Raw genomic sequence first — 21,350 nt, 5'->3', positions numbered from 1 at the left:
GTTGAAGGCTCTAGGGCTCATAGCATACATGTAGGGAGACCAGATGTCACTTCTCATGTTCTAGTGTAGATTGAGACCTAGGGCCCTATCTTGCACCCGACGCAGCGCAGCGCAACGCAACGCAACGCAACGCAACGCCCGACGCAAAGCCTGTCGTTGCTAGTTCAAGATCGACGCAGTTGTCAATTTCCCGTCAAGCGCCAACGTTATTTAAACAGCAAAAGCACCAGTGCCCATCTGTGCGCCCAGAGATCTGAGGAGCAGTTAACCATAGTCTTCATAAATCGACCAGTTTAAAATCCCAACACAAAGAAAGCGGAAGGTAACCGACATCCAGCCGTAAAGAGTGACATCCGGCGAATTTCCGACGGCAACGGACCAATCCTGGAAGTGGAGCGTCGTGGATATAGACTAATTGAGACCCAATCTGTAACCCATGTCACTAAATGTTGACTGATGTTCTCATTTCTGCACTTTATTATTGCTGTTTACACTAAAATGCTGAACTGCATTTCGTTTTTCGTCTCATTACTTGACAGCCATGTGGAATCTAATCTAATTTCACTCTAACTGCTGAAACATACGTGGTATATAATTATATTCCCAGCAGTCACATTACCTGTCCTTGTCTACCATTCTCTTCTATTGAAGCTCGTATGATGGACACATTGTCGTTTTCTTTTTTATTATCTCAGAACAATTATTTTTCCTTCTCTGACTTTCTTTTTCTCTTCTCTTTGTCATAATGTATTAATCTTCCCTCCCACACACTTACAGATTAATCTTCCCTCTCACACATTTACACATATAACTCACCCCAACCACCACCAATAAAGAGGAGGAGCACCTTAAGTGTTTCACCACTGACAGCCCCAGAGCAAATCAAATCTTAGTTCAATTATGAAATATTTTCTTTTTTTAAATGTTTGAAATCCCCTATGAAGCTCACCCAGTTTCATGCACGAATGGCCACTCACTGTGAAGGGAAGCATGAAATTATTTTGGTTAGTATTTCTTGGTCTTTGTCTTCTTCTACTTTTGTATTTCTTTTTCAAGATTTCAGATTGACAAAGTAAAATCCAAGATCTCTGTTTACTTTCAACTGGATACAACTGTCAATGCAAACAAGGCTAATTAATATACATAACATACTAATCTGGCTAAGCAGTAAATCTGGCTGATTCTGGACCCCTCAACTTTAAAGAATAAGAACAATAAAGCTAGGACAACGACAAAGTAGTGATTAAGTCATTCATTTTCGTTATCTTTAAAGCGCCATCGATACTTTCTAAAGACATGCACAAGACGCACACTGTGCCTTAATGGAGTAACTGAGACTTCTGTTGTGTCATTTACAACAAAGAGCTCTAACCACATGAAACCAGCTGATTACACCTCTGCATGGACACATTATCCTAACATCTCTGGGCAAATAAATAAATGAATGAACAAATAAAAGCAGGTTGACAGAAGTGAATGAGGGCATTTATCTAGACAATTGTTCACCATAAATCAGGCTCTATATCCTATTACCACCTAAATAGCTGTTGAAGACACATCTCACTTCAAATCATTCTTCTCAGGGCCGTGGCGTAGTGACAGGCGTTTCAAATTAAATTAATTTGTTTTGTCTGCTTGTGGTTTTTTGCCCTTCTAAACATTTAAAGCAGCATCAACCCGTTTCTGCCACCGGCTAATTGGCTTCTTCTTTTTATTTCTTTTTTACAAACTGTGTAAGTTTAAAGTCAGCTGTGTTGTCTTTCCTGTTGTCCTACAGTGAGCAGTGTCCTGCAGAGTCCTGCCTTCACCAAGCAGCCTGGCAGCATCGTGTATCCTGTGGAGACCGTGGAGAAGAACAGGGAGGTGGTGTTCAGCTGTGAAGCCCAGGGAAGTCCACCACCCATGTACCGGTGAGTGCAAAAATTGTATCTTGAAGTTAAAATCGTGAATTGAATCGTGAGTTAAGCGTGTATCGTTACATTTCTTACCACCATTACAACTAATGCTACCAATATTACTTCTATGGTTGATATAAGACTACTGCTACTATTGTTACTACTAACTGATACTACTCACTGTACTGTTAAAAGTATTCTCGCATTGCCAGACCTTCCTCCACAGCGCTGGGGAGGAGGGTCTGGCTAGTACACGTAGCATTCCGGGATGGGAGAAAAACGTGCCCTGGTTTATTGGCATTTCTTCAAACCAATCACAATCGTCTTGGGCGGCGCTAGGTGCCGGACGGAGCCCCGGTGCCTCTGCAAAATAGCCTCAGGAAGGAACTTGTTTTGGTGGAACATGTGCACGTTTAAAGGTTGTTTTAGTCGTTCAACTGAAAACTCAGATTGGACAGATAGTCTGTCTAAGGAGCAGTTAACCATAGTCCTCATAAATCGACCGGAGTTTAAAATTCCAACGCAAAGAAAGCGTAAGGTAACCAACATCCGGCCGAAACGAAGGACGTAAGGCGGAATTTCCGGCGGCAAGCGGACAAATCCGTGGAGCGTCGTGGATATAGACTACGATGAGTGTGACTGCAGGTCGTCATCTGTCACCCTCTGCACATGGTTCCTCCCCATCAATGCAGCTTGCTTTATACGGCTGACAATGTCATCATCCTTCATTGTTAGACAACCTATCACTGGCAAATGTCTCAATCTTGTCCTAAATAATCCCTCTTCTCGTGTTGGCAGCTCTGAGAATACCGATAAAAGTGAACAGCTGGAAGACTTATCGTTGGAAAGCATGTTCAAGTTATTTCCAACTCAACCAATAAGTGATGCTTTATACTGAAAAACTATGATTAATCCCCTTGTGTGGGCACAGACTCACCTAACCCCTGGCCTTCCATAGCACCTGACTGCAGTGATAGAAGAAGTGTTCAGATACTTTTCTTAAGTAGAAGTAATACTACGCTGATTTCTTACAACTGAACTGATGCGTTATAGTATAGGCAGTAGGTTACTTAAATGTTGTAACTGTTCAAAGTAGTTCAAAGCAAGTTCTAACTTAAAGCAACATTGCAATAGTATTATTATCTTAAAATAACAGCTTTATAATCATTTGATGAGCGTTTGTGCCTCTTTCATTCACATTTGGGAACGCTTCCTGGCAATACCACCAATTTTGGTGAAACTGGATCATATTTCATGGAGAAAATGTTTTGGAGTTTTCCCTCTGATGCCCTGCGGCTGCTCTGCCTCCACTGTCGTTGATGTACGGAGTTTCCCGATGGACAGAAAGCTTCACTTGTTGCTAAATTTAGGCCATCAGCTTGTTAGCTCCGTGTCAGCCGTGCTGCCAGGACTGGTTCTGGAATGTAGGTGTCACAGGATACTTGGACCACTGGGTAGAGGTTTTCAGGCCCGGGGTGGGGGGGTGCCAGAACCACTTAAGCGGGCAACAGAACCGGATTCAGCAGCCGCAACGGACATCATGGCAGTTGCAAAGAAGACCGAAAAAGATGTTGACGGAGGAAGCTAAGAAGAAAAAAAGGAGAGAGGGACCGAGCCAGAGTAAATCTCTCAGTACACTTTACACAACACTTTGTTCTAAAACTGGAAAACGGGAAAGTTTCTCATCTGACAAAGCCTGCCACACTGACGAGGACTTCGAGGACTCCAAAAATGTTTGGAGCTTGTACTTTCAAGTGTGCTTTACTTCATTGTACTCTTAACAGTAATAAAGCAGAGAAAATGTTTGCATCCTGTAACATCGTGCTGGGTATTGTCGTCGGGTCCTCAGACCCCTATTCATTCTGAATGGAATTTTCAAGGATTCGTCAAGTCTTGGCTCTGTTGTTTTCTAGCTTTAGAAAAGACTTGTTCATCCTTGCAAGTCAAGCCTGAGCTGATCAGGATCATAGGAATGTGTTATATGAAATCTATTTTGTGGGGGATTTTCCCTTTCAACCCCCTGCTGGAAACATCTTGTCTATCTGTAGCCTAAGCTTTGCATGCACCCAGCTCGATTTATTTACAGATGTACATACTGTAATTACACCTATACGTAGCCATATTCTACTGCTCTTCATACTATTCATCCTGCACATACACTTATTCTTACTACTCTTATATTGTTACCACACTGCACTTAGCTGTACATACTGTACATATCTGTCTATATGGTTCATTCAGTATATCCATATTTATTCTGTTTCTCTTATTATATATTCTGTTAATACACTGCGTATATCTATATCTATATTATTCTTACTACTAGTATAATGTCACTGCTACTAAATTGCACATATCTGTACATGTTGTTCATACATTTTTCATATTACATTGGTACATATTACCATATTTATTCTGCTCTTATAACACTGCAATATATTTATTGTCCTGCCTATTCACCACCTGTCTATACTTTTTTTGCACTTCTGGTTGGACGCAAACTGCATTTCGCTGTCTTTGTACTTGTACACTGCACAATGACAATAAAGTTGAATCTAATCTAAAAACGTCATTTTTTTTCTGCTGCAAAGTTCAAAGAGCAGCAGTTTTTTTTTTCCTCTTTATTTCCCCTTTACATGGATCATTAGTCTATTGAAAGAGTGTTGTTTTGCAGCATCTCTGGCAAGTAAAAGCTTAAATCCATCAAGTTTGCTCACTGAAATTGCTGGGGTGAGATTTGGAAAGATTGGTACACTTAGTACTTAGGATTAAGCCAGTTTAGAGGAGGACCTAATCAGCTGTTTCCTGTCAAGGTTGCATTGTGGTCCTGTCAGAGCGGCTGCAGCCTTCTATAGATGTGTTTCAACAAGAGGACAAGAGCAAAATCATGTTCAAAGTTCATTAACTGCACATAGGGATGGGTATCGAGAACCGGTGATGAACTGATACCAGTTCCCGAGTGGTCAGTACCAAAATGTTGAGCTTCTGGACAAACGATACTGCTATTATTTTATGTAACACTGCTGGGCGCCTGCCGGGTCTAAGCATCTGGGAATGTTTTTTTCAACTAACATTTGTTAGGCTATACAAAAAGTATCTAAGTGAAGAATAACTCAGTGTGTGTGTGTGTGTGTATAATGTAAGAGAGAGAGAGAAAAGAGACAGAGAGCATGTGTGTGACGCTGAGTTAAGGTAGCAGTTAGCTGTGAACGTAACTGTGTATGTGTGTGTGTGTGTGTGTGTGAGAGAAGGCGGTGAATATTAAGCTGTAAGGTTATAGCTGTGAACGTAGCCGTGCAGCATCTGTAGCAAAAGATGCTACACCTCCAACGCGGAGACTTCAAAATAAAAGCACAGTAAAGAGTAGCCTATTTACAACAGCTAATATTGTTACAAATTACAAAACAGTTCTAAAATATTTGTTAATACCGCTGTAAACCTGTGACGTTTTTTTGCTCTTCATATTTATTTTGATGTCTCTGCAGAGGAGCAACATCCTTTTGGAGGCTGGTCATGTGTCCAGCTCTCATTAGATAAGTGATAAAGATTCAGCCTTCTTGTAGTGCATAGGCAGAATTATTTTTTTTACACATTCTGTAAATCAAAAAATACTAAACGAGAATTTACAGCTAATAATGTGTCCCTGAACATTAGGTATTTTCAAACAGACCACACAAGAAAATTGTACATACAATGCAATAACTACATAAGTGAATACAATTATTAAATGTATTATTAGTTTTAGAGCAGTTCACAATATATTTCATCTCACAATAATTGATGAACCAGATTATCCAAGTAATATCTGCTAAAAGAAGGGAAAGAGGTCAATTTCTTCACTCAGGTCAGGGCGACTTGTGGCTTTGAGGCTGTAGCTGCATTATGTCTCTCATCGCTTGAGGCGTTTAACTCTGTGAAGTCACTGCCATGCTGGGCCACCCAGATAGTTGCAGGCCGTTGGATAAGCAGGGTTCCCAGTGCAAATAGCATAGAGGTGTTCAGATACCTTGTCCCTCAGTCTTCCTGCAGTTTGATCTATATAAAAACAGCTGCGGGGGAATCAAGCCTGACAACAAGGGTGGTGTTTCAGATCACAAAACGTATAGTTGTCCTGTGAAGAAGATCCTCAAAAACATTTTATTTTTAAATACATTTCTGCTGGCTCAGAAGACACAAGGGAACATTTTCCCTGGGAACTATTGTGGCAAAATGGTAAATGGTGCCTGGAATAGATTTTTGTATGCCACACCCCAACTAATGGACTAGGGCATATTTATTTTTTCTCTCTCTTTAAAATACTTTTTTTCTGTATCAGGCTTAAGAAAAGGAACAGACCGCCTAACATTCACTGCCTCATAAGCCAGATGGTGTGGTATTATGCCACTGTGTACACGGCGTGTTGTTACATGATTGCATAAAGCATGTGCCTAACAAATGGAACTGCTGTTGTGGCCTGCTTGCCAGCATAAATTGTTAATGGAATTATTAAATAATCTAGTTTATGTGTTTAATGTAATCTGTTGCTCCATACTTCCCACGGAGGATGATACGTGTGACAGTCACTGGACTCACAGTTCCCCTCGTGCTGCTTTCTCTAACTGTTCCCAAACTGGTCTAAATTTTTCTGTATAGAATGTGCTTGCGTTTCACACACATTTGACTATCTGTCACTTAATGGGTTTAAAGTTGGTTAATTGGCTAAAAGCAACAAGAGCTGTCATATGGCATTTAATTTATCAGCACAGAACATTGGCAGCCCTGGATGTGCAATTATTTTTAACTACCACTATGTTCAACTATCACACGCATACACAATATAGTACATTAAGGGATTGACAATATCTTCCTTCAACTGGGTAAATGCCTTATCCCTTTTCAACATGGGACATGATTACTCACGCAGATACATCAACTCATGTTCCAGGCTCAATTAGCTACCCAGTTTAATGTTTTAGAAAGAAAGGATAAAAGCGTTGAATCGAAAACTGTCAGAGAAAATCTTTTGCAACATTTGGTTTCAAGCTGTCGCACGATTACGCCATTTCAATTTGGATACAATGCCGCGTCTCTCCGAGCAATTATGACCGTGAAAAAAGGCTGCTTTCATTTTGATGGGATTACATTTTTAGTCACAATCGGACGGAGGAAGTCACAATCTCAGCCTGATACAGATGTTTGGAGTGCCAGTGTCCTCTCTACCCTGCCCGCTCTGCTTTTTTTATTCGAGTCAAAGGTATTGCTTGGTGTTGATATTTATGTTGATTTTTGTTTGTTCCACCTCAGCTGCAAATGAATCGCTGCTGTAGTCCTGTGAGACAGCGGCCACCACCCCCCTCAGGCTCTTCTCTATTGTGTGTAGTAATAAGGCTCTTGAGAGCATGCACTTACTTAGGACTGAACCGGAGAAGGGCCATGAAAGACCATTGTGCAACACACTTTGTCTATTAAAAGAAAAAAGTCTGTAGAGGCGCTTTGTGAGTGCTGCAATGCCCAGCCCACAAATATGTTGCTGTCTGTGGGACATTTCAGTGCGGGTAGGCAGCTAAGCAACACAATCTGACATTGTTTTTCATGTAATCAGCTCCTACTTGTGTATTATATGACGATCTTGTACTGACTCCAGTGGCCACAGTGCCGCACACAGTTGATTTTCTGCAACACAATAAGCAAATGAGTTTATTCTATAGAGTATATTATACTATAAAAGATTTAATACAGAAAGAAAATACCAAAATGATAATGCAACACCACTGTCATTGTTTGCTCAAAATGGTTCTTATGCCTCAGAGGCACCAAAATGGCACAACAAGGAGAGTTACTGTTGTGCAGTGCACAAAAAGAGCTTTGCACAACTTCTGTCTGCTATACTAAAGGGCTTTAGCAAAGCCTCTTTTTTTCACATCAAAGCTGCTTTCTTTTCCAAATGTAACAATACACTGTTTTTCTTTCCCAACTGAACCTAAAATCATTCAGAGAAAATTATAAAATCAAAGCAAAAGGAAATTTCGAACTTCTCCCGGAAGAAATAATCGACCACAAAATCCCCTTGGCTCCTAATCAAATCTGCATTGTCCATTTTCTAATGAGGTATACAATGTTCCTTTCATGTGTGTTTCTCTGCGCATAGCCATTTCTTGCTTTGATGGTTATAGATCATTGATAACAAATAACAGCATCTGAGCTTTTTTGGGGGGCCCTGGCTGAAGTAAGTAAGTAAACAATTTTTTTTTTTTAAAGACAGATTTTCTTCCCACCTGTGTTTTTCTAATAAGATGCATCTGTGTGGAAAGATTGAAGAATCTCTTGCCATTTGAAGTGAATTACACTGTACCCATCGTTGATCGCCCGTAACGGCAATGATTATCGTGTGGACTAGTCTAGAATGCACAAGTGTGAAGGCAAGGTTGCAGGCATTTGTTTAAATTGTTGCACCATAATGATTAGGCAGCATTTTTATGCAGTTTGACTGGGGTCTGGCAAGATGGATGGCCTGCAATGCTATCTATTCTCAGGGAATCAAGTCCTTGGCACCACAGTGGTTCACTGCTGCTTAGATTAACACAAAACCAGAGGGCATGATTTCTGGGCCCTCTCCACCTTTCATTTTCCTTCCTGTTAAAAAACAATCAAATGTACAAGTCACGTTCCTCTTCTTGTCATCTGGAATGCTTCCATCGCCTCAGTCTACGCTGAACAATGTTTAACTTGTTAATTTGCATGTTAATTTTCCTCCATTTATTTGTTTTTAGGTGGAAACTGAATGGCACGGAAATCAGCCACAAATCTGGATCTCACTACAGCCTTTCTGGAGGCAACCTCAGAATCAGCCATCTGAACAAAGACCAAGATGCTGGAACGTATCAGTGCCTCGCCTCCAACTCTTTTGGGACCATCATCAGCCGAGAGGCCAGTCTAACCTTTGCATGTGAGTCTCTTTTTTTTTTTTTTTTTTTTCGTCTCTCTTTTGTACTTTTGTGGCTTCTGAGCTTCCACTGAAAAAGTGGTGCAGCGGAAAAAAGACACAGTGGAAGCGCTTCAGGATACCATGCTGGGTTCTGCTTGATAACATGACAAACATGGAAACATCTCTCTGGGGAACTATTAATTCCCTCTGTGTGCTGGCGAGTTTACTCTAAGTCATCATTGCAGATCAAACACAAAGCTACAAACAAGTCCAAGTGAAGAGAAACTCAAAGCAAGGCTTCTTTATGTTGAATAATACAACTGCCACTAGTGCTGCTCTCCACTATTAAATAACCAGTGGTAGAAGTATTTTTAACTTATAGGTCCCATGGCATGAAAATTTCACTTTATGAGGTTTTTTAACATTAATATGCGTTCCCCCAGCCTGCCTATGGTCCCCCAGTGACTAGAAATGGTGATAGGTGTAAACCGAGCCCTGGGTATCCTGCTCTGCCTTTGAGAAAATGAAAGCTCAGATGGACCGATCTGGAATCTTCTCCTTATGAGGTCATAAGGAGCAAGGTTACCTCCCCTTTCTCTGCTTTGCCCGCCCAGAGAATTTGGCCCACCCATGAGAAAGAGACATCATGGCTTTCAAACGAGCCAGTTGGTCAAGGCCACACCCCCACCCTCCACCTTGCCCCCCCCCTCTCCTCCTCAATAGCTACAGACACAGAAATGGCACATCCTAAGGAAAGCTCATTGTGGGACTGGCTCTAGTGGCTGTAATTCTGCACCAAGGCTGAATTTCGGGAAAGAGACTTCAGATACAGTATTAGGGGACCACTAAGGTCTATATAAAAGAGACTTCAGATACAGTATTAAGGGACCACTAAGGTCTATATAAAAGAGACTTCAGATACAGTATTAGGGGACCACTAAGGGCTATATAAAAGAGACTTCAGATACAGTATTAGGGGACCACTAAGGTCTATATAAAAGAGACTTCAGATACAGTATTAGGGGACCACTAAGGTCTATATAAAAGAGACTTCAGATACAGTATTAGGGACCACTAAGGGCTATATAAAAGAGACTTCAGATACAGTATTAGGGGACCACTAAGGTCTATATAAAAGAGACTTCAGATACAGTATTAGGGGACCACTAAGGTCTATATAAAAGAGACTTCAGATACAGTATTAGGGGACCACTAAGGTCTATATAAAAGAGACTTCAGATACGGTATTAGGGGACCACTAAGATCTATATAAAAGCATCCAAAGAGCACCATGTCATGGGACCTTTAAAGTTTTGATCAATATTGTTGTATAAACAATGTATGGAAGGACAATGAGGGGTCGCTCGTCCTTATGAACCTACAGAGAATTATCACATGAAGTTTTACAATGACTTTCAACACATTGTTTATCTGTCCGCCCCACAACTTTACTCTTTGGCTTCACTCCCACGGGTACAGCTATTTTTATTTTTATAGATGACGTCATACGCTCAGTTGCATATCTATGACGTCATTATGCAATCATTTGCATAAAGCTTAGTGGTTGTGTCAGCAAGGTAGATAGTAAGAAATATAAATCTTTAGCCAATTAATCACAAACTCACTACAGGAATTTATATTAAATTATAATTATTACTTGGGTAGCCTATATTTGAAGTAAAAAAAAAAAAAAAAAAGAAATCTACAAAGGGAGGGAGAGAGATCGATAAAGAATTCTCAAAGAAAGCTGGCTTGCCCAGGGCCAGGCCAGCTCAGCGGCGTCTTTCTCCTTCTCTTAAAACATCCATGGTCGCGTCCTGCTGTCTCTCCTACCTACACCGGCCCCCGCACCCTGTCCCCCCTCCCCTTCTACCTGCCTGCGCTCTGTGCCGCTGCACATGAGGAGAAAGCAGAGAGGGGAGGGGCTGCTCCTCAGTCACAGAACAGAAGAGAGAGGTGACTGTTTTGGCGGCCACAGGAGAGAAATACCTCGCGTGCTCGCCGGACAATACTGGTGTCTTTGCAACAGAAAGTCGCCAGATTTGTCGCTAGTCACTTTTGTGAAAAAAAGTCGCTAATGGGGTCAAAAAAGTCGCTAAATTGGCAACACTGACTATAGCAAAGAACACAGTCTGAACGTACCAGAGAAATGGTACAGCCCAATGGGGAGTGAGGCTTTGAAAATCGTATTTCATTAGATTATTTCCTGAATTGTTGGAATGTGATGGTAATACTGCATTTAAATACATACAATTTTGGATAGGCTAACATTATATTTATTACATTTTATTCAGTACCACCCCAAACAATTATTTTAATCCCATTTTGGAGGGTCCAAGTCTCAACTAGCGGGGTCGGACCCCCCCAATACCCACCTATAGTTCGAACACTGTTTACAACCACAGCAGGTAGCTGTTTTCAGAGAAAAAGCTATAAAAACTCACTGTACGCTACCTTCTCAGCACCAAACAGCAGACAGACACAGAGGCTAGCTGGTGAACATAGTGGAGCATTTAGCAGCTAAAAAGACATTTCCCTCAGGAGTTGGTGGAGACTAGCCTGACAAGCCAGACCCACATCAAGATGTTGGGTCTGGGAACTCACCATTGACGGAGCTCAATCCGAGGGGCGGGATAAACGGTTGTCTTTCAAATTCCCTCTGCACGCAATAGGATAGCGCTACAAACAGGCGGAGCAACGAAGAAGGTAGCAGAGCTAGTTGATAGATTAAACTTTTGTCGTATCCAGTCGGCAAAACTCCGAACACATCTTCCATTTTTAAGAATGATTTCTGTGCCGTTCTTTGTTCTTTCCTCAAAGAAAAGCTTAACTCCAAGTCTTCCAGAAGACCGCTGTTCCCAGCAGCAGCAGCCATAAGCCCTGCCCACCGACTCTATACACAATGTGATTGGCCTGACCAAAATTTGGTTTTTCCAGCTCGCAAGCCAACGGAGAATGCCTAGACCTCCCTGGCTGCAAAATAAATTTGCTGCCACTAGGTTGCGTCTAGATTTCTAGGCTAGGTGGAGACCAAAACAGAGCTAAAATTACCTATATTAAGGTAGGCTTTAAATAGGACTCAATGAATGCTAATGTTGCTCCATATTCATGCTGGATGAGTAAACAAATACAGTGCCCTTGCGAAAGTATTCGGCCCCCTTGGACGTTTCGACCTTTTGCCACATTTCAGGCCTCAAACATAAAGATATAAAACTGTAATTTTTGTGAAGAATCAACAACAAGTGGGTCCCAATTATGAAGTGGAACGAAATTCATTGGCTATTTCAAACTTTTTAACAAATAAAAACTGAAAAAGTGGGCGTGCAAAATTATTCAGCCCCTTTACTTTCAGTGCAGCAAACTCTCTCCAGAAGTTCAGTGAGGATCTCTGAATGATCCAATGTTGACCTAAATGACAAATGATGATAAATAGAATCCAGCTGTGTGTAATCAAGTCTCCGTATAAATGCACCTGCTCTGTGATAGTCTCAGAGGTCCGTGTAAAGCGCGCAGAGAGCATCATGAAGAACAAGGAACACACCAGGCAGGTCCGAGATACTGTTGTGGAGAAGTTTAAAGCCGGATTTGGATACAAAAAGATTTCCCAAGCTTTAAACATCCCAAGGAGCACTGTGCAAGCGATAATATTGAAATGGAAGGAGTATCAGACCACTACAAATCTACGAGGCCCGGCCGTCCCTCTAACCTTTCAGCTCATACAAGGAGAAGACTGATCAGAGATGCAGCCAAGAGGCCCATGATCACTCTGGATGAACTGCAGAGATCTACAGCTGAGGTGGGAGACTCTGTCCATAGGACAACAATCAGTCGTATACTGCACAAATCTGGCCTTTATGGAAGAGTGGCAAGAAGAAAGCCATTTCTTAAAGATATCCATAAAAGTGCGTTTAAAGTTTGCCAAAAGCCACCTGGGAGACACACCAAACATGTGGAAGAAGGTGCTGTGGTCAGATGAAACCAAAATCGAACATTTTGGCAACAATGCAAAACGTTATGTTTGGCGTAAAAGCAACACAGCTCATCACCCTGAACACACCATCCCCACTGTCAAACATGGTGGTGGCAGCATCATGGTTTGGGCCTGCTTTTCTTCAGCAGGGACAGGGAAGATGGTTAAAATTGATGGGAAGATGGATGGAGCCAAATACAGGACCATTCTGGAAGAAAACCTGATGGAGTCTGCAAAAGACCTGAGACTGGGGCCGGATTTGTCTTCCAACAAGACAATGATCCAAAACATAAAAGCAAAATCTACAATGGAATGGTTCACAAATAAACATATCCAGGTGTTAGAATGGCCAAGTCAAAGTCCAGACCTGAATCCAATCGAGAATCTGTGAAAGGAACGAAAACTGCTGTTCTACAAACGCTCTCCATCCAACCTCACTGAGCTCGAGCTGTTTTGCAAGGAGGAATGGGCAAAAATGTCAGTCTCTTGATGTGCAAAACTGATAGAGACATACCCCAAGCGACTTACAGCTGTAATCGCAGCAAAAGGTGGCGCTACAAAGTATTAACTTAAGGGGCTGAATAATTTTGCATCATAATATTCAGTTTTTATTTGTTTAAAAGGTTTGAAATATCCAATAAATTTCGTTCCACTTCATGATTGTGTCCCACTTGTTGTTGATTCTTCACAAAAAATTACAGTTTTATATCTTTATGTTTGAGGCCTGAAATGTGGCAAAAGGTCGAAAAGTTCAAGGGGGCGAATACTTTCGCAAGGCACTGTATATATAATATATAATAAATAATCGTTTGCTAAAATGTTTACTGTATCAACTTTATATGGTAATAATATGCCAATGTTGTGTTTTCAGGTTATTTTGCTGCCCCCAAGTTTCCATTAAGTCCAGCTTTAAAGAGAAATACAGATGTATTAATAGCTACATATACTTAAACATTTAAAGTAAAAATATTCATTATGCAGAATCGCCCCTTTTTGTGTGCTACATTTGTATACATTTTCAAATGAATCTAATTGTAACTACTTCCTATACTGTTGGGTTGTTTAGTCGATAACAGCGCATGCTTGTGTGTAAAATGTTCATGTAAAACAATGACTAATAAATTCATCTAATCTGTAACATTAGCTGTCAACTAAATGTAGTTGAATCAACGTTAAAATGTGTTGGTTTAAAATGAATAGGAGTTATAAAATAACATAAAAAGGACATATTGAAGTAAAGTGCAGTTATCTTAAAATTGTACCATCCACCACTGCACATTTAGTGTGTATTTATTTCATTTATAAATCAAATAACAACGTTGGTAGAGCCTTCTTAAAACAGTATCCCATGCAAAATCAGCACTATCAGTTTTGCAGAATAATGTTTTTTAATGACTATTTTACCGATTTGCGGCCGTCATGCTGATAGACTGTTTGACAGATCTTGATGAGTGTAACTGACAGCCTCTGGACTTCATATTCCTAAAGCAGGAGGAAGTCAATAAGTGCCTACTGTATGTGCCAGTTATCGGACAGGCATAAATGATGACATTAACAGCAAGTGAGTAATCGCTTGCTCAGATTAGATTCAGAGGTTTCGCGTTTGGGGACAAGGCCACCAATATGTCTCAGGCCATTTGTTTGGTCTCCTGGACAAGTGAGAAGTCAATCCACAATCTGATTCTGCTGGTGGATTTCCTCTATGATAGGATGACAGTTCCATCAGTTGTATGGCTCTGACCTTACTAGCCTTCAGTTGTTGTCACAGAGTCAGGGCATGCATGTATGACCGAGTGTCATCAATCTTCTTTATTACTCTTGGTATTGCTTAATTAACTCCACAGCATGATTGAACGGTGAAGGTTCAAGTGATTAATTTAAAGGGCAACTGGTATTACTGGAGAGTGTCGTGTAATCATTTATAGGAATTTAAGCAAACCAAAGTACAGTACATGAGTTTTTCTGCTGCTGGGAGGCAGGCTCAGATATTCCACTCCTATAGCCCGGACTACCAGTCAAATACAAACTTTGCACTCTTTAGATGCAATATTTCCCCGCGAGTAAAGACTGTGACCCTGTTGTTGCTATTTTCAGGATTCTGATTGGCTAACGTGGGCTTGAGCTTTTCGTTACACTGCCACTTACAGGTTTGGCATGCTCTTGACGAACACTTGTTATTTTTGAAAACAGAGAGGGTGAAATGTCCGTTTATGAAAATAGCCGGCCACGACTAAACGTAGCCGTAGAAAACAACAACAGGAACTAGCAGGTACACTCAACAACGACGGCGACACAAGAACTGAACAGAACAGAGGGGGCAAACGAACAGGGAGGGAGCGAACAGGTGAAAAGTATTAGGGACAAATCAGATCGAAACAGGATACTAAGCTAAACCAAGACACATGAAACCAAACACTACAAAATAATACAGGAAGTAAACCAAGCGAAACATACTGGATGAGTACAGGAAAAACAGAACAAATAACAAGGAAACAGGAGTGACTCAAAACACAGAGTTAACAAAATAAAACAGGAAACATGACAACCGGAACCCTAAACCCTAACAGTATCTGAGATGTTTTTGACAATAAATGAAGGCAAACTTTTCCTAATCACCCTGCATTACATTTGCTAATACTATTTTACTATTTCATTAATCAAATCATGTTTTTATTGAGGCTACATGTGCTAATCCAGATATCTAACTCTGATTTTACAGGAATGAATGTAATGCACCCAAAGGAATTGAGAAATGTTTAAAGGCTTAGCCTATTCACCTACAGTAAATCATCAGATTTAACTCCAGCATTGATTTGAATCTGCCATAATTTATTGTCTGTGCATGCAAAAGGGAAGTGTTTCAAACAATGTTAAGAACTTGTTTTTCAGGCGAAATCAATGAAGAAGTTAAAAAAAGATTTGCCTGTACAGAGGTTTAGTGATCCCAAAATGACAGTGTCATGTCACTCTTATGTAGATACCTTCAAGTATCAAACTTCTAGTTTCTCACAAAAAAAAAAAATATATTATTGAAATTAAAAATGGGTCTTAAAATTGATAATGAAATCCTGATAGTGAGTAATTGGGAGCAGGAGTTCTTGTTTTCAGTGGAGCATTGTTGTCCAGTGAACATGCTCTGCCTTCTAATTGACTAATTTAGCTCTGAGTATGAGGGATTTCTGCCTTCTTTATTTAATTAAATAGGCATCAGTGGTGTCTTATCTTGTTCCTATCTTTCTAAAACGTATTATTGGTTCTGTTGAAGTCGCAATGCATTTTCATCAGTTTAGACCTGCATGTGGGTCTTAAAGTGCTATGCTTTATGCTTTTTGGCTTTTTCCCTTTCCTTTAGTTTGTAATATGTCTTTTTTGTGCACGTTATCAGTTTACAAGTGAAAAAGTCTACCCCAAAGGGACTTACCATCTCCAACAGAAAACACTGTTCACCAACTGCTCCAAACAGCTCTATTGTAGTCCAGCCTTTACTTCAGAGACAAACGTGGGTCACTTTGTAACACACGTTATAATGCTCGCCTAGCTGCTAGCGTGGTACCCCCATATGGAAAAGAAACAGAAAAAACATATAAAAAATTCCTATTGCCGCCAATAGTAAATGTTTGTTTTATATGTATTTTATGTCTTATGAGAGTTATATGTCTCATATTATGATTTACTCATGAAAGTGGCCACTTTTGCATTTTTCTCATACAACATAATTATCGGAATTAAGTATGAATCAAGCATTATATATATATATATATATATATATATATATATATATATACACACAAGAAACAAACAGGACCGAAAAGGTGTAGGCTGTAGCCTGAGCTTATTACACCTACCTTTTTACATGAATTATATTCTTTCATTCGAAGATGAAAGTTACAGAAACAGAGTATACACTATATGACCCAGTACAACACAAAAAAATCCCATACGTTTTGTGTACCATCTGGTATTCACACTTCTGTTTTATATTTGTTAATCACCTTATGTTTAAATATTTTTTTAAATCGGTCGATTTTCGACACAGGGTGAAAAGAGGAGCTGCAGCAGTGTGCAGTACAACAAAAAGATGGTGTTTTTTTGAAAATTAAACCATGCAAACCTATTCTGGTATAACCTCTAAATATAATTATGAACCTGAAAATGACCATAATATGAGAACTTTAAGTTAAGGACCGGTGTGTAGGTTTTAGGGGGATCTATTGGCAGAAAGGGAATATAATATGCATAACTATGTTTTCAATAGTGCATAATCCCAACTAAGAATCACTGTGGTTTTATTTAGAATGAGCCCTTTACATCTACATGGGGAGTGGGTCCTTGACTACAGACTACCTGCCATGTTTCACCGCCATGTTTTTACAGTAGCCCAGAGTGGACAAACCAAACACTGGCTCTAGAGAGAGCCTTTCATGTTTTTATGTTACGCAAGCCAATAAATGCCTCTAAATCCTTCACACTGCTCCTTTAAATCAGTGCTTCTTCGTGGCGTCTGCCAGGGGCTCTGTTAAACGTTTTCAGATTAATTTTTTTAAATTTCTTTTTTTTTTTACAATAAGTTTTATAGTTCAACAAATAATATTTATATTAATTATTTAATCTATAATAGTTCATAGATAACGTTTTAACATTTCAGCAAATCTATGACTTAGACTCTGCACAAATATGTATTACATGTCTAATATCTTTCTAATACGGTTCTCTTTGTGTTGTTCTTTCACATAACAATAATTTTTCCAAGGGACAGACACAAGGGTGTCCCTGGTATATTCTGTACTTTGAAAGGGGCCCTTTGGTGAAAATAAATTGATAACCTCTGCTTTCAATCATACATTTCCAAATAAATTTGAATTCAAAGTTGTTTTTGTTTTTCGTTTTTGATATGGTAATTTGAATCTGTTCACTTTATAGGACTTTAATATTCACAGTCGTGCTAAAACCCAACTGAAAACCCCACAGGGTGAATTTATATTTGCCAAACTGTGTGCAAGTCTTCTGCTTCCTGAACTTACACATAATATATTCTGCAGTCAAGAGTAAACACACTGTACAATGGAACTCAGTTCTTCTGCAAAGTGACATTCCTCGGTTAACACTTGTTAGTCTACATGCTTCAAGGTTATTCTTTGAAACTGGCGGGACTCCAAAATTCTTCAGCGTGCCTCTCCGTATCTCAAACTTTTGATGGATGATGCTACTCCTCGCGAGGGTTGCGGCTGTCTACCCCCTGAGGCAAGGATAACTGATGGGCAGTGGGTGCTTCCACTCAATACTCGCTGCCCTTGATTAGTATGTCTATTGATTCTATATCAGTGACTATGTAAAAGATGTACACCCATAATTCATACTGATGAATAGGCTGTATATTCAATATCGGAATTACAACGTTGGCCTCTTACATGGGTCGCGCTCAGAGGGCTGTGCTTCGAATGCAATGACAAACTTATTCAGCATTGAAGTTTCCACCGTGCAATTACATGACCAGGGATGTCAAGAAGGGACAGCTCTCAAGAGAAACGTTCTTGGATACATAGCATGTTTTGTGTGGGGGTTCATATTCACTTAGCCTACATACAGTATATAGCTTCTCCTCAGTGTCAGACATGCTCATACTGTATTTTGCTAAGCATATAGGGGTAAGAATTCCTGATGTCACCAGAGTAGGCTTTATAGCCTTGAGGGGAAACACGAATACCTCATTTAAATGCAAATAAATCCTCTAGACTCCCCTCAGCTGTGATAATGTGGAGTGAGTATATTGACTTAGTTAATGAGGTGTAAAAAGCTAATGCGTGTACTCCGGCTTTTACTTTTTATCTGCAGTACACTATCAAGATATCACTGTTAGCAGGACCTGCTGTAAGGTGGCATAACATACTTAGGATTTACTGTTTACCTCTTTTTAAGACACGTAACCAGGGTCCAAAATGAACTTTTTTGTCCACCAGCCAAATGGATAGTGAATGTTCAAATCTGACCAGCCACTCAATAGATTACCATTGTTTTTTTGGCTGGTGAATGAAGCAAATCTACCTGCCACTAGGGATCGGGGGAAAAAATTATACAGCATGGTATCGCGATACTTTCTATGGCAACACTGTATCGATAAACAGACGCCAATTATGAATCTGTTATTCTATATTATTATATATGTGTTGGTCAATTTGTCTGCTTGACAATTCCATTTTACAGCAATAACATTGAATTGAGATAAACAGAGAAATATATCTGTTTAGATAGAACAGATGTTGCAAAAGGGCCTCCTTTGGGCAAATAATTTGAAATTGGGAAAAATTTGAAGTTGGAAAAGAGGTAATAACTTGCAATATATCGCAGAATATTGCAAAATATCCCCCCAAAACAATCCCACCCCTACCAGTCACTTGCATATTTTACCAGTATTTGGCTAGTATGTGGTGCTAATTTTGGACCATGTACGTAACCATCCAGACTTACAAATATTAACCCTAACACTAACTGCTTCATGAAGGACTGAGATTTTGTGAAAGTACAGATGCAAATGTGAATAAGGCTCAGCTGTTTAGCCTCCATCCACTTGAAGACCAAGAGCATCCTTAAGGAGTCGCAGGTTGTAATGAATCTCATGGTCACGGTTGGACAGGGTTGTTGAAGTATGATGAGTTGTGCTGGCATTTGGAAAGCTCATATGTCTGGGATGTGATCATCAGCCTAATCTGGATCATTGTTTGTAATGCAAGCCCAGGTTTACAATAATGAATGCTAATGGATCTAGATGGGGAATCACGTTTACTTGTTCTGAGGCTATTAATCACTGTTAGCCGTTCCCCTTTTGATAATGACACTAAAGCTTCTATGTAAGATGCGAAACATTTTTTTTAATGAAAATTTGAAAGGAGCTATATTCACTGCTGTCCCTTTATGTGAAATATTTAATGGATTTGCTATTTGAGATGTCCCTTGCAGGCAAACTGTGTGCCTTAATGCTTTCTTTTGAACTCAAAGGGAACATGTGCACAGCTGTGTGCGGCGCGCTCTAAAAGCATGCCATTGGTGAAGCCACCCCACAATGTCCGCCCTGCATCCGAAGGCATCGGCCATAGCATATTGTAAATGATGTTTTTCGCCGCTCTCCTCGAGCCCTTTTCACAACAATGCTTCTTTTGCTCTTTTTTTCCGCTGTTGAGAGTGGATGGAAGGGGAGGTGGGGGTGAGTGTTGGATTTTACCAGCACTGCAGCATGCTTTCAGCATGGGCCAGGCCACGTCTATGGATCTGGATTTGGACAATCAGTGACTCTAGTGAAGTAGACATCGCCACTTCACAAATCACAACAGCTTTGATCTCAGCCAAAAATAATGCCAAAAAGACTGGTTTTGGGAATCCATTCAGTACCTTAGATGTCTCTTGCTCTTGTTCACTTTGTTCTATAGGCTTGTATTTTGGGGAGGCTTGGGTGCTTTTATCTAACCTTCTATCGTGCCTTCAGATGAAAGTAAGTGGTGGAGCTACTCAAAAAAAAGCTTCTGTTGCCATTTTGGAGTGGCCAGATTGTTTCGACAAGACTCAAAAAAAAAGAAATTATTTTGTCAATTCAAGTCATGTTTGGATAGGAAAAGACTGTCTTTCTATTTGTAGCCTCTTACTTGGACTTTCAAGAGTGGAAACAGGCTGATTTAATTAATGTAACTAAAGGTGCAGAGGTGAAAGAAAAAGTAGAGCAGATATTTTAGCTCCAAGCTCTCATCAGTGATCTCTGATGAGCAACACCAACCAGAGATAAAGCCAACTGACAACAGGGAAGTCAATTAGCCTTGCTACATTAATCACCTTTGAGTGACAGTCGAGAGATAGCCAGACAGCCAGCGTTCCTTTAAAAAGCTAGTGAAAAGTAGCAATTTGTAAAATATGACTAGCTATAAAAAATAAATGGCCTAATTTTAGCGCGTGGGCCAGATTGAATGCTACACACGTCATAAACCTGCAAGAAAGCACCTTAAATGCAGGTCTTCAGACATCTTTGCTCTGTCTTTCCCTTTTTATGCACTTTTATAATTTGGTCACCACCCTGCCAGTGCCGGGCGACTTTTTCACAGCCCAGAAAATGTAATTTGGAGGGACAGTGATTTGCAGAGTAAAAATGACTGTCGACAGGGAATTTGTCATCCTATCTATGCACTGTGCTCAGATGCTCACTTATTCTGATGTGGAGATGGCGTGTTGTTTTTCCAGTAAGGAGCAGGGACAAACAAATTCATAAATCAAATGAGTGGATTTACATGTTATGAGCAGTTTAATCCTGCACTTCTTTTCCCACTTTGACGGTGTGTAAATAATTCACACTTGAGATACTGAACACATGGAACAGATCTCCTACTGTACAAGTAGATGTAGTGAAGGCATTATGACAGCGTAAATCTATTTATTTTTCACTTTGGAGCCTTTGAATGGCAAATTATTGACATGGCCAGGATGAAAAATGTGGAAAGAGTGGAAAGTTGTATAAATCTGCTTAATGCAGAAATAATAAACCAAAAAGAGAGCTTTCACACGTGCTATCAAGATTCTGGTTTCAGATAGCAAACTGAAATAC

The 21,350-nt window shown here is 40.1% G+C and overlaps 1 protein-coding gene across 2 annotated transcripts in view; it reads left to right on the top strand.

Annotated features, from left to right (window-relative positions):
- The window catches only part of cntn4 (contactin 4), a 163,324-nt gene that overhangs the window by 54,647 nt on the left and 87,327 nt on the right, over positions 1–21,350 (top strand). For both annotated transcript variants that reach the window (XM_039796925.1, XM_039796924.1), the window contains exons 3-4: positions 1,778–1,910; positions 8,645–8,820. In XM_039796925.1, the coding sequence (XP_039652859.1) occupies positions 1,778–1,910; positions 8,645–8,820 (309 nt within the window). The remainder of the gene's footprint in view (positions 1–1,777; positions 1,911–8,644; positions 8,821–21,350) is intronic.

The sequence above is a fragment of the Perca fluviatilis genome, chromosome 4 (genome assembly GCF_010015445.1).
Source record: "Perca fluviatilis chromosome 4, GENO_Pfluv_1.0, whole genome shotgun sequence".
NCBI classification, from domain to species: Eukaryota; Metazoa; Chordata; class Actinopteri; order Perciformes; family Percidae; genus Perca; species Perca fluviatilis.
The sequence above is the reverse complement of the archived record's forward strand: the minus strand, read 5'-3'. Positions and strand labels throughout refer to the sequence as shown.